Here is a 13,847-nt window from a genome sequence, read left to right as displayed (position 1 = left end):
TTGGTCCTCATAACTTTCTCCATAGAGGAGGCATGTATCTGCAGTGAGAAGTGGTCAGCCTGCATCTTCCTGAAGTCCACGATCACCTCTTTGTTCTTGACAACGTTGAGACTTCACTTGTTGTGCTTGCACTATTCTTCCAGCTTCTCTACATTCTCTCTGTATGCTGTCTTGTCATTGTTGTGATGAGGCCAATCTGGTGTCATCAGCAAACTTGATGATTTGGTTTGAACTGGACCTAGCAGTGCAGTTGTGTTTCAGCAACATGAGCACACGGGGTGGCGGGGGAGAGTCTTCCTCACTGAAACATTGTTCCATTGCCTCAGACTGAGTGTTAAAAGTCAATCAGCCCGTCAGAAAGAGAAGATTCCCTGTTGTTGCCACGCAGGGTGGACTTTCAGTCTGTTATGGACTGAATGCCTCTGTCACAGAAATGGCTGTATATTCCCTGTAAATAATCCCATTTTGCCTTCCTGATGGTGCAGGAAAGCACAGTTCTTGCTGATTTATCCCCCGATATGAAGGCTGCATCCGATCTCTTGCCATGCTCAAACCTCTGCTGTGTCCTCACATAGATGTGTTTTTTCTGGTAAAAGTTGTGCATAATCTGTGTTTGTTTTTCTAGTGAATCCTTCATATCTGATGCTATGTGCCTGTGATGGTGTTGCTAGTAAGTTCTCCATTGTACCTGTGCACACATGCACTTGTACATATGACAACAAACTTGACTTTGACTTTGTATCTGTGGGACAGCTCTCCTAATGGTTAATTTCCTAGAAATTGAAGAAATATCACTGGATAAACCAGTGCCTAATGCACCTATTTTAACTTTACCTGAAATAAATCACTGGAACTATTGTTTCCAGGCACAAAATTAGACTAACACTTCAGGTTGCATGTTTGATTTTTTCCCACAGTGTTAAACATGCAGTGGTGAAGATTATTGCCAACACGGAGCTCACATCCAAAAGAAGAAGCTGCTGCTGCTCCGTTCCAGAGACCCAGGCTGAATTCGGACCTCTGGTGCTGTCATGATGGAGGCTGCATGTTTTCCTGTAGCTGTGGATTCTTCCTGTGCGTCCAGTTGTCTCTCACATCCCAGAAATGAGCACAGTGGCAGGTTAATTGGCCGGTGCAAATCGGCCCTGGTCTGTCGGTGAGTTGATGGGAATGTGGGGAGAATAAAGTAGTTTGGAGTAGGATTAGTGTAAAGGGATAATTGATAGATGCAGCCTCTTTGGTTTGTTTTTATGCCATATTGCTCTATGACTCTTTGACTTTAAAAGACACGTATAGTCCAGTCAATTTGACAAAATACTCCTAACTGCATGTAGGCTTTGGCCTAAATAGGAAACATGGGGTAACCAACAGCTTGACTGCTGCAGCCAACATCCCTGGTTCCTCCATTTCAACTCCTTTCCCACTGATAGGACAGATCTATCACTAGTGGTCAGACATTGGCACATAGTTCTGACGGATTTTTCAGTGCTGACTCCCCATGCCATGAAATCTCAAGACCTTCAGGTGGAAACCCATCATACATGGACATAGAAACCTTTCACCTACCCACCTCCCAAATAATTTATCCTTACTGCCCTCTCATAGGTGGTGGTTCAGAACTTCTCTATTTTGAACACCAGTTGGATAAATACAACATCCATAGTCAACACCGACCAACAGAGGGCCTAACATTTTAAATGCTGATGAACCTGTTTCTAACACTTCCTCTGGCAGCCCTTTCCGTATCTGAGTGAAAGAATTGTTCCACAGATTCCTACTAAATCTCTCACCTCTCAGCTTAAACCCATGTTCTCTTGTTCTTGATCCCCCACCCTTGGAAAACACTTGTATAAGTTATTGAATAAGACAAGGGAGCAACAGTTTCTTAATCTCACCTATCGCAGATGCATCTTGCATGACAATATTGGTAGGATTTACTATCTCATAACCTTTGTTGAGATCATCCAACAGCTCAAAACTGGACATCATGGACATTAGCAACAGCAGAACTGTGTTCTGCTGTAATCTTGAGGGCTGGTATATCCCTCTCTCAGTTATTGCCATTCAGCTAGTGATGGGCAGTTACTCTTCAATCAGGAGTGCAGAAGAACAGGTGAGGAACACCTTTGGGCTCAAAACAAGGACTATCACTTTGATACTACAACACATGCTGATCAGATATCGCTGGACTAGTTCAGAAGAAAGAATTGAATCAGAAATGCAGACTTGCTACATTCTGCTGTGTATGATGGGAAACAGTTAAGTACAAGACACAAATGAATAGCTGTAACTGTATCTTCAACAATGGAGAAGGAAAACAAATACATACTAAAGGCAAGGCTGTGTCTGCAATCTCCTTTAAGCAGAGGAACATAATACAAACTGGGATAATTTGTTCAGCCCTTTACTCTGTTGTTTAATAATAAGATTATAATCAAGATTTTACCTCTGTCATTTTTCTGTATTAACTCATCCTGTGAGTTGTGTAGTACCTATCATATTTGTTTTGAATATAATCAGAGTCTGAGACTTTACAAGAGTCTTGGGTAGGTAACTTGAAAGATTCACTACCTTCTAGAGCAGGGGTTTATGCCATGGACAAATACCAGTAAACAAGGGGTCCGTGGACCCCAGGTTGGGAACCCCTACTCTGGAGTGAAGAAACTTCTCCTCACCTCATTCCTAGCCAACACTTAATTACAAACAGTGAAGCTGAGCCACTGACTGATTGGTTCTATCCTATGGAGTCCACTGTCAAAACAACCACTCTTCAGCTTGCATCATTTAGCGCTATTCAAGAAACAACAGGCACCACTTGATACAGGAGAAGTTCTGGAACCAGTCCACATTCTAGTGTCCTGACACAAAAGCAGAACATGCTGGAAATATGCAGGCTGTCAGGCAGCTTCTGTGGAGAGAGAAACCAAGCTAAGGTTTAAAAGCAATATCTTGACCAAATTTGGAGAGGTGTTTTAGGTAAACAGAGGAGGCAGGACAGAGAGAGTAGAGGGAATATTTGTGTTGGTTGGAGATCAACGCTGCACATGTGACTTAATGCTTTCTGGCTACAGAGAATAAGAGCACGAAAAATAAACAATGTTCTAAAACTGTGAGGAGGCACGATATAGCAATTGCTAGAAATCTGAACCTAAAGAAAATGATGGAAACACCCAAGCAGATTAGGTAGCATCAGTGGAGAGAGAAAAGGCTGAGGATCTTTAATCAAGGATGCTCAGGAGTAAAGCATGCCTGTACAGAGCTGTTCCTGAAACTGATGTTGAGCTTCAACGGAAGAACTTAAGAGGCAAAACATGGAACACAACAGGGAATTGATGAGCAACACACCCAAAATGCTGGAGAAACTCAGCAAGGCAAGCAGCATCTATGGAGGGAGAGTTGACATTTTGGGCCGAGACCCTTCAGGAATTGATGAGACAGTTATTGGAAGCTCAATGTCGCCCTTGCAATGGAATTATTCACCAATGTTCTTCCATTCATGTATTTAAGCAATCTAAGTCTCCAACCTTTCACAAATACCCCTCCACCTCCTCCCCCCCACCCCACCCACAGTTCAGAACCTGCTTGTTTCCTCACCTCTTCAAACGACCGGAAGTGCTAACTCTGTTTCTCATTCCACAATGTGCTGCCTAATCCATTGAACATCTCCAGCACTTGCTGTTTTTATTTCTGATTTCCAACATCTGCAGCGTTTTGATTTTCAGCATTCTGGCAATATTCAATGCCTCAAGGCACTCAAGTGGTGGAGCAGTTAGAATGTATCACCCAAAGACCAACCATCAGTCTACCCTAAATAACCAGAAAGGTAATGAAATGTGTGGTTGATGTGTTGTTAAGGGACCATCACTCGGTAATGGACTGTTCATCCCTGCTCAGTTTTGGTTTTACCAGGGCTACTTGCTTCGGGACCTATTCCAGCCTTGACCCACCTTTCTCTGACCTCTGGGTACCTATCTCTCTCTCAGGATCCTTCAGTATTATGAACTGATCTCACTATACCTGAGTACTGCACTTTCCTCCTCAAAACCTACCATCACCAACCTTGTTTAAAGAACAATCCCTAAGCCCTGTGGAGTTGTGCACTGTTACCCCTCCTTGGGATCTACTTTTCCATGAATAAACTGGAATCTCCCAAACAGATGCTGGAATCTGGAGCAACAAACAAGCTGCTGGAGGAGCTCAACGGGTCGAGAAGCATCTGTGGGGAAAAAATCATCGTTGACTTCTCCGGTTGAAAACCTGTGTCAGGTCCTGCATCAGCAAAACTAACACTTACCTTCCCCAGCACTCCAAGTTTGAATCCCTTCATCAAATTCCTACCCCTGCCACAGTAACAAGAACTCTTACTCAGCTGGCCATCCGAACAGACCACAGATCAAAGCTCCATTTTCCAGCCACCAGGATAACCCCTTTCCTTGGCAGCTACCTGAGATTCATACAGATTGCTAAAAAACTTGGTGTCATATTTGATGCTAAGATGAGGTATGATGATAGCATTGAGATGGCTGCCGATTTTGCCTTTACACACCTTTCAACCTTTTCATCTCTACGTTTTTTTCCAGATGTCCATCAAAACCATAAATTATTAACATATCCAAATATTTCTTTCTGTGGTTGTGTGCAAATGGTATTTAATATTGTTATTAGAAACCATAAAGGTGTTTTAGCTGTGTTAAAATCAATATGTAAAACATATTGTTACTATCGATAGGGCTACTTAAGTGCAAATTTATGGGTCTTGGATGCTTTGAGTCAGACAGGAAGATTGAAAAAGCAGCACTTTGCCGCAGTCTTCAGGACTTTGAACTGTGGACAATTGGTGAACATGATTTATTAGCAAGGGCAAATAAAATAAGGCAGGGACAAATAGATTTGTCATTGTTGGAGTGACCATTGTGTGAGTGGGGAGGTTTTGGCTTTGGCTCATCAGGCTTATGCGAGATCAGTTTCAGTGAGTTAAGTATCTGGTGAGTTTCTTCTTCTTTATTCTTCATTCACCCTCTGTTAGGACATAGTTAGAGCAGAGAGAGTGACTCCAAGGGCAGTTATGTTCTTTGTGCAAGATGTGGGAATTCTGTGAGAGCTACAGCCTCCCAGGTAACCACATCTGCTCCATGTACACTGAGCTGCAGCTCCTCAGAGAATGCGTTAAGGAACTGGAGCTTCAGCTCGATGATATTTGGCTCAGACGGGAGACTGTGGAAATGATAGATAGGGGCTACTGGGAGGTAGTCACCCCTAGAATGCAGGAAGCAGATAACTGGGTGACTGTCAGAAGAAGGAAAGGAAATGGGCAGACAGTGCAATGTAGCCCTGTGTTCATTACCCTCAATGAAAAGTATACCATTTTGGATACTGTTAAGGGGGGCGATCTACTAGGCAGGAGCCCCAGTGATTGGTACTAAGTCTGGCATTGTGGCTTAGAAGAAGTGAAATGAATTGCAGCAATGATAGAAATTCCATAGTTAGTGGAATAGAGGCATGATTCTGTGGACACGAAAGAGAAACCCACATGGTATGTTGGCTCCCAGGTGCCAGGGTTAAGGATGTCTCGGATCAGGTCCAGGGCATTCTTACAGGGGAGGATGAGCAGCCAGGGTATTACATGTTGGCACCAATGACATAGGGAGGAAAGGCGGGAAGGTCTTGAAGAGAGATTTAAGGGAGCTAGGTGGTAATTTGAAAAACTGGATTTCTAGAATACTAATCTCTGAATTGCTGCATGTGCCGCACGCCTGTGAGGGTAAAAATAGAAGCATTTGGCAGATCAATGCATGGCTGAGGAACTGGTGTAGGTGGCAGGGATTCAGATCTCTGGATCATTAGGATCGCTTCTGGAGAAGGTACAACTTGTACAAAAAGAGCAAGTTACACATGAAACCGAGGGGGACCAATATCCTTGTGGGAGCTAGAGCACAAGGGCTAGAGCAGTTCGGAAGGGTTTGAACTAATTTGGCAGGGGGGTGGGAAGTGGAGTGCTAGGGCTGAAGATGGGCCAGTTGGTTAACAGACAGAGGCAGTGTGTAGTCAGACTGCTAGCAAGGACAGGCTGATGATGGGGCAATATTGCAGTCAACGGGATGAGGTGAAATGTAAAAGGAGGACAATATCGAAAAGGGCAATGAATACAGGACTGAGGGCGTTATTTGGAATACCAACAGTATACAGAATAAGGTAGATGAACTTGTAGTAGCGTAGTTAGAGATTGGCAGGTATAAGGTTGTGGGCATCATTGAGTCAAGGCTGAAAGAAGAGTATAACTGGGATCTTAATATCCAAGGATATTGTATCAAAAGGACAGGCAGGTAGGCAGAGAGGATGGAGTGGCTCTGTTGGTAAAAAATGATAAAATTAAATCAAATCCTTAGAAAGAGGTGGCAGTGGGTTGGAAGATGTAGAATCCTTGCAGGTAGAGCTAAGAAATTGCAAGAGTTAAAAAGACCCTGATAGAAGTTGTATATAGGCCTCCAAACCTGTGGTCTACAAATTACAACAGCAGATAGAAAAAGCTTGTCAGAAGGGCAATATTACAATAGCCGTGAGGGATTTCAAGGTGTAAGTGGATCAGGAAAATTAGGATCTCAAGAGAGAGAATTGTAGAATGCCGACAAGGTGGCTTTTTAGAGCAGCTCATGATTGAGCCCTCTAGGGGATCAGCTATTCTGGATTTGGTGTTGTGCAATGAAACAGAATTGATTAGAGAGCCGATGGGGGACAAGGAAATGGTGGACAAATTGAAGAAGTATTTTGCATTAGTGTTCACTGTGGAAAACACGAGCAGTATGCCGGAAGCTTGAGAGTGTCAGGGGGTAGAACTGAGTGAAGCTGCTGTTATTAAGGAGAAGTTGCTTGGGAGACTGAGAAGTCTGAAGGTAAATAAATCACCTGGATCAGTTTGTCAGGTTTCTAAAAAAAGATGGCTGAAGGGATTATTAAGGCATTAGTAAAGATCTTTCAGGAATCAGTATATTCTGGCATTGTTACAGAGGACTGGAAAATTGAAAATGCCACCCCACTCTTCAAGAAGGGAGAGAGGCAGAAAAAAGAAAATTATAGGCCAGTTAGTCTGACCTCAGTAGCTGGGAAGATGTTGGAGTCGATTGTTAGGGACGTGGTTTTGGTACTTGGAGCCACATGATAAAATAGGCCGTTGTCAGCATGGTTTCCTCAAGGGAAAATCTTGCCTGACAAATCTGTTGAAATCCTTCGAGGAAATAAGCAGGATAGACAAAGGAGAATCGGTGAATGTTGTGTACGTGGATTCTCAGAAGCCTTTGACAAGGTGCCACACATGAGGCTGCTTAACAAATTAGGAGCCCATGGTGTGACAGGAAAGGTGCCAACATAAATAAAGTGTTTTCTGATCGGCAGAAGGCAAAGAGTGGGAATAAAGGAGCCTTTTCTGGTTAGCTGCTGGTAACTAGTGGTGTTCCTCAGGGGGGTCTGTGTTGTGATTGCTTCTTTTTATGTTACATGTCAATGATTTGGATGATGGAATTGATAACTTTGTCACTAAGTTTGTGGATGATATGAAGGTAGGTGGAGGGGCAGGTAGTGGTGAGGAGGCAGGGAGGCTGCAGAAGGACAGATTAGGAGATTGGGCAAAGACATAGCGGATGGAATACAGTATTGGGAATGAAAGGGTTATCATTATGAGGATTGATTGATGGCTCTGGGTCCGTAGCCCTTGGAATTCAGAAGAATTCATTGAAATCTATCAGATGTTGAAAGGCATCAATACAGTGGATGAGGTAAGGATGCACATCTGCACAGCCACTGAGCGACAAGACCTGCATCGTGTGGTGAAAGCGGCCCAGCAAATTGTCAGGATGGAGCTCCCAGGACTGGACACCATCTACTCCAGCAGACTCAGGAGGAAAGCAATCAGCATAACCAGAGACACCACACACCCCGGCCACTCCCTGTTTGACCTGCTGCCGTCCAGCAAAAGGTTCAGGACACTAAAAGCCAGAACAAATAGACTGAGGAACAGCTTCTACCCCAGAGCTGTGGCCTCCATCACACCACTCCCACAGAACAATGACCGAAACTGTGAGCACACACAAGGACTCAAATACTTGCACTAACGGCACTTTGTGCATTACTGTGATATTCTGGTGCTGCTGTAACTTATTTTCTGCTACTTATCTATTTAATACTGTTTTTCTATTACTGTCTTGTTTTTATCTACCACTTTGTTTAATTGCCTGAGAGGAAGCCAAACAGAGTTTCATTGTACCTATGTATAATGACAATAAAGATCATTCAATTCAATTCAAGGATGTTTCCTATGGTGTGGCGGGAGCCTAGATCAAAGGGACCGCCATTTAAAATGGAGATGTGGAGGAATTTCTTTAGCGAGAGGATGGTCAATCTGTGGATTTCATAGCCAATACCTTTTACCCAGGCCAGGAATAGCCAATACCAGAAGACATTCATTAAAGGTGTGTGGAGGAAGTGTAGGGGAACTGACAGAGGCAGTATTTTTAACAGAGAGTGGAATGAGTTGCCCAGGGTGATGGTAGCAGCTGATACATTAGGGACATTTAAGATAGGGACTTAAATAAATGCTCATGGACCGTGTAGGAGGGAAGGGTTAGACTGATCAGCACAACACTGTGGGCTGAAGGGCCTGTAATGTGCTGTACTGTTCTAAGTTCTGAATTCCTTCAGTAAGACATGTTGCAGTGTTGGAAACCTGCATTTAATCATTCACTCAGCTTCACTGAAGATATTAACCATCCCTCTTGATAGCAATCTCTATCTGAGTGGCAGGTTGATTGTTCATTTCTCATTCTGAGGAATTGACACACGATCGAGATTGATACTACAGTGCAATATCCGATCAGATGTTCTATTTTCTATTTATACTGCACCAGGAATAGGTTGAGTCATGCGTGAGCAACTCTGTACCGGCTTCACACTTCACTTATCTTAATTCATCTGAAATCTAGGGTGAGATAAATTGTCGGTACTTCGTTTCATGGAACATGAATCAATGACTTCCTGCCTCAGCAGCAGTGAAACGGTGCCTCAATCCCCAAAGGTAGCTAGATTTTCACAAAGCAAACCTCCAGCACAACTCAAGCAGTGCAAGAAGAGCAGACCAAAGGAAAAGACTTGCATTTCCTTAGCCCTGTTCTCAGCTCTGGGATTCCCCCAAGTTGCTTTACGGCCCTGTAGGACTTCTGAAATAAGGAGAAAACACAGAACAAAATCCGACAAGGAGCAGCATGATAATGAGCTGGCAATTGCTCAGAAATTCAATCGCATAATACTGTCTCCTTCACTCTTAATTAATTGAAAATCATTGCTCCCCCCCAGATTAAAAACTGATAAGGACCACTTCTCTAATACAGACTGAAAATGCAGGAGATATTCATCAGTTCAGGCAGTAGCTACAGAGAGAGAAACACAAGTTAACGTTTCAGGATGAAGACCTAAAAGATCTGAAAGACCATTTGCGTGAAATATAACATTTATTTTTCTTTTTATAAATGCTTCTCGACCTGTTGAATATCTCCAAATATTTCTGTTTTTATTTCAGATTCCCAGCAGAAGCAGCTTTTGCTTTTTAATGGTTTCGTACAGACTTATTTCAATGCAGGAGGAGACCGCTCCACCAATCGAGCCCTTGAGTTGCGAAGTACAGGAAGCTACAAACCAAATGCGGGTATATTGGATTAGAACGCAAGGACAGTTGGTGGTGGGCACGGACCTAGAGGACCCTGCTTCTATGCCTAATGAGTGTACTCCACCAGACACATATTCCCCTCCCCTCCCCTTTTGGCATTTCACCATCATGGACAGAAGTTGTGAAATTTTTTTTTTTTTTCTGAACCAGCAGTGTGATATAAACAATTACTATAAGATACAAAAATTAATTAATAAATAGTGCAAAAGAGGAATAGCAAGGTCGTGGACCGCTCTGAAATCAGATGTTAAGAGCAAGAAGCTGTTCCGAAAACATTGAGTGTGGGTCTTGAGACTCCTGTACTTTCTTTCTGATACTAGTAATGAGAAGTGGGCGTATGCTGGATGGTGTGGGTTCTTAATGATCAGTCTCTTCACGACTGCCTGACCAGTCTCCCAGGGAGATTACCCTGAAGGGGATGCAGTCCCAGCCTCTTCCATTCACTCCATCCAGGGATCTGAACAACCTTCCCAGGTGAAGCCCTTGCACTTCTTCCTGTCCAGTGTACTGTATTTATTATCACCTTGTGGTCTTCTCTACACTGGAGGAACAAAATATGGGTATGGGTGATCACTTGTGGAGTGCTGGTGTTCAGTTTGCAGGAGTGACCTGGAGCTCCTGGTTTCCTGCCATTGCATCCTTGTCCCACCCTGACCTCTCTGTCTGCAGCCTCCCGAAGTGTTACACCAAGGCCCAATGCAAACTTGAGAAACTGCAGCTTGCTTTTTTCCCCTCTCTGTCAGGGCATCCTGTCATCTGTAGAACTCAATACTGAATTCTCCAACTTCTGATAATAGAGTCATAGATTCATACGGAACAGAAATGGGCCTGGCAGCCTATTTGGCCCTTGCCAACCAAGGTTCCCATCAAAGTTAATCCCATTTGCCTGTGTTTGGCCATATTAGTCTAAACCTTTCCTGTCCAATGTTGTTAATGTACCTGGTGAAAGTGTTGGCGTGTGGCCAAGTTGTTCAGGCGTTTGTCTAGTTATTTGAACGTCGCTAGCTCGAGCCTTGGCTGAGGCTTGCGTGTGTGCCCTTGAGCAAGGCACTTAACCACACATTTCTCTGCGACAACACCGGTGCCAAGCTGTATGGGTCCTAATGCCCTTCCCTTGGACAACATCGGTGGTGTGGAGAGGGGAGACTTGCAGCTTGGGCATCTGCCGGTCTTCCACAAAAAAAAACCTTGCCCAGGCTTGTGCCCTGGAAACTTTCCAAGGTGCAAATCCATGGTCCATCGAGACTAACGGAGGCCTACACCTGCCAAAACCACTTTCTCTGGCAGCTCATTCCATATACTGATCACTCTCTGGAAGAAAAAATTGCCACTCAGGTTCCTATTAAATCTTTCCCCTCTCACATATCCTCTAGTCTTGAGCAAAATTACCCAACCTTGGGGGGAAAAGACTATGCGTTCATCCAATCTGTGGCTATTATGATTTTATACACCTCTGTAAGATCACCCTTCATTCTTCTATGCTGCAATGAAAAAAAAGACCCAAATTGCTCAACCTCTTTCCATAACTCAGTTCCTCAGGTCCTGGCAACATCCTTGTAAATCTCCTCTGTACTCTTACCAGCATCTTTCCTACAGCAGGGTGACCAAAGCAGAACGCAATATTCCAAATATTGGAATATACCGACCTCCTTCGGTTCAAAGCTCTTTGGGAACGGATGTGGTGTTGACAGCAATGCTGCTCGACTTTGTTTGGTAGCCCATTATAGCAAGTTATCCCTGCTCCAATTGACACTGGTCCGGGACTGGTATTGTCTCCCTTCTCCCATTGGGCAGAAAATACAAAAGACCGAAGGCATATATCACAAAGATCAAAGACAGCTTCTATCACACTGTTAGAAAACCGTTGAATTGTTCCCTAATACAATGAGATGGACTCTTGACCTGACACTTATCTCATTATGATCTTGCACATTATTGTCTACCTGAATAATATGTTCTCTGTCCCTGTTACACTTTATTTTGCATTCTGTTATTAGCTTATCTTGTTCTACCTCAATGTACTGTGTAAGGGATTGATTTGCGTGAGCAGTATGCAGGACAAGCTTTTCATTGTATCTCGGTACACATGACAACAATAAACCAATTCCAATTTCAAAGGAACACACACAAAATACTGGAGAAAGACAGCAGGTCACTCTGCATCTATGGAGAAAATAAACAATCAACGTTTCATTTCCCTCCATAGATGCTGCTTCATCTACTGAGTTCCTCTGGCATTTAGTGTGCTTTGCTCAAGATTCCCACCATCTGCAAATCTCTTGTGTGTCTCTCATTTCAGCCTCACCAATATCCATACACTGTATAACTTTCTCTTTCTTTCTGTCTGTCTCAGGATCAGCCATTTTTATATTCCATCCTTCTCCAGCTCTTTTCCATCATTTGTACATTCTGGATTGTTGGGCAAATCCCTGTCGGGCAGTCTAAACAACATTAGCAACATATCAAACTGACTAAGGAACCAAACTCTCCAGTTAATGATGGCATCATTTCACCCAGTTTCAGATATTGTCCTCCCCACCTTCTCTTCCAATCTTAGACCAACTCCCTTTCTCAGTTCTGATCAAGGATATTTGATCTCAGTTATTAACTGTTTCTCTTTTCATGAATTTTCCCCAATCTGATACATTTTCCTGGCATTTTCTGTTTTTATTTCAGATTAGGGACATATGCAGTTTTTTGCTTTTCAAACTATACAGAGCATAAGTTAAAAAATCACAGATGCTGTTGGACAAATTAAAAAGGCAACTGAATGGGTGATTATAATTTTAATGACAAAAAGATCACCATCAAATAGAGGCTTAATGTAATTAGGTTGAATGTCACTGAAATTTCATATTATAATCTTATTTTGATCTCAAGCATGAAGGATAATCACAGGGGCACTGTAATGAAGGCCTATGAATTTGGACTGCCTCTTTGACGGAGTGGGGAAGCTTGGAGAAAATAGGCAATTAGCCAATGAACAAGCTTGCAGTGATATATTGGGCAACAGCATTATACACTGTACCTGGGTCCTGCAGACTTGATAGGGCCTTGCTGGAATCAGGAATTTTCCGGTGCAGTGTGTCATCGGACTGCAGTGTTGAAGGCATCAGCAGGTATTCTGGCCCTTCTCACTGGATGAATGATTTCCAGATTAACAGCCTTTCTCCTGCTGCATCCTTTATTCGTTCACAATTCCAGCACAATTATCACCTGAAAGAGAAGTGAAGGAGACTCGGGAATCAGCAGCAGCTGCAGCACCAGGAGAGAAAATGAGCTCAGACTGCGGCATTGTGCTTCTCCCTCTCTGAGAGATTGGGGTTGCTCGCCTGCCTCCTCTTCAATGCAGCACTCCAACTGCAGCATTCCCTGAACGGAAAATTTCTCCTCTTCCCTTGCCTTTGTAAGTTGCGTCCGAACATGCTATTGGTTACCCGTCCTTACACTTATCACATGGTTCATTCAGATTTAGCACAGGCTCTTGAGAAGCGGGTTGAAACATTCTAAACTTTGAAAGAGCACAATACAAGTATAATTATCCTATGCTTCACTTAACAGCAGCTCACCTCATGGTTATTAAGACCCATGGATGTCTGTACATCCCAAGGGCCCAGACTGAATAAGATAGGGCAGGCTGACGCTGACTGATAGGGATGTGAAAGAGCCACATGGTCCGCATGTTCTGTGTTATCTATTACCCAGAAGTGACGAGCAGATTGGCTGCCTTGTGCTCCTGCTCAGCTATGAAAAGTTCAAAGTAAATTTATTATCAAAGTACGTATGTGACACCATATACACCCTGAAATTCATTTTCTTGAGGGCATACTCAATAAATCCATAACAGAATAATAACCATAATATAGTGAATGAAAGACTGCACCAACTTGGTCATTTAACCAGTGTGCAAAAGACAACAATCTGTGCAACCACACAAAAGAATAAATAATAATAATCATCAAAACCACCACCACCATCAAAAATAAATAAATAAGCAATAAATATCGACAACATGAGCTGAAGTGGTCTTGAAAGTGAGTCCATAGGTTTTGGGAACATTTCAATGATAGGACAAGTGAAGTTGAGTGAAGTTATCCCCTCTGGTTCAAGAACCTGATGAGCGAGGGGTAATAAC

General features: G+C 43.2%; 1 protein-coding gene across 3 annotated transcripts in view; it reads right to left on the bottom strand.

Moving 5' to 3' along the window:
- The window catches only part of glipr2 (GLI pathogenesis-related 2), a 62,007-nt gene extending 48,653 nt beyond the window's left edge, over positions 1 to 13,354 (bottom strand). Inside the window, exons 1-2 of one of the 3 annotated variants that reach the window (XM_073052089.1) lie at positions 13,282 to 13,354; positions 12,741 to 12,928 (exon numbers count right to left, since the gene is read on the bottom strand). In XM_073052089.1, the coding sequence (XP_072908190.1) occupies positions 12,741 to 12,825 (85 nt within the window). In that variant the 5' untranslated portion in view covers positions 12,826 to 12,928; positions 13,282 to 13,354. Of the gene's footprint in view, positions 1 to 12,740; positions 13,224 to 13,281 lie in introns of those variants that run through there. The other 2 variants (XM_073052091.1, XM_073052090.1) reach the window with 2 other exon arrangements.
- Between the last annotated feature and the right edge of the window lie 493 nt (positions 13,355 to 13,847).

The sequence above is a fragment of the Hemitrygon akajei genome, chromosome 7 (assembly GCF_048418815.1).
Source record: "Hemitrygon akajei chromosome 7, sHemAka1.3, whole genome shotgun sequence".
Classification (NCBI taxonomy): Eukaryota; Metazoa; Chordata; class Chondrichthyes; order Myliobatiformes; family Dasyatidae; genus Hemitrygon; species Hemitrygon akajei.
The sequence above is the reverse complement of the archived record's forward strand: the minus strand, read 5'-3'. Positions and strand labels throughout refer to the sequence as shown.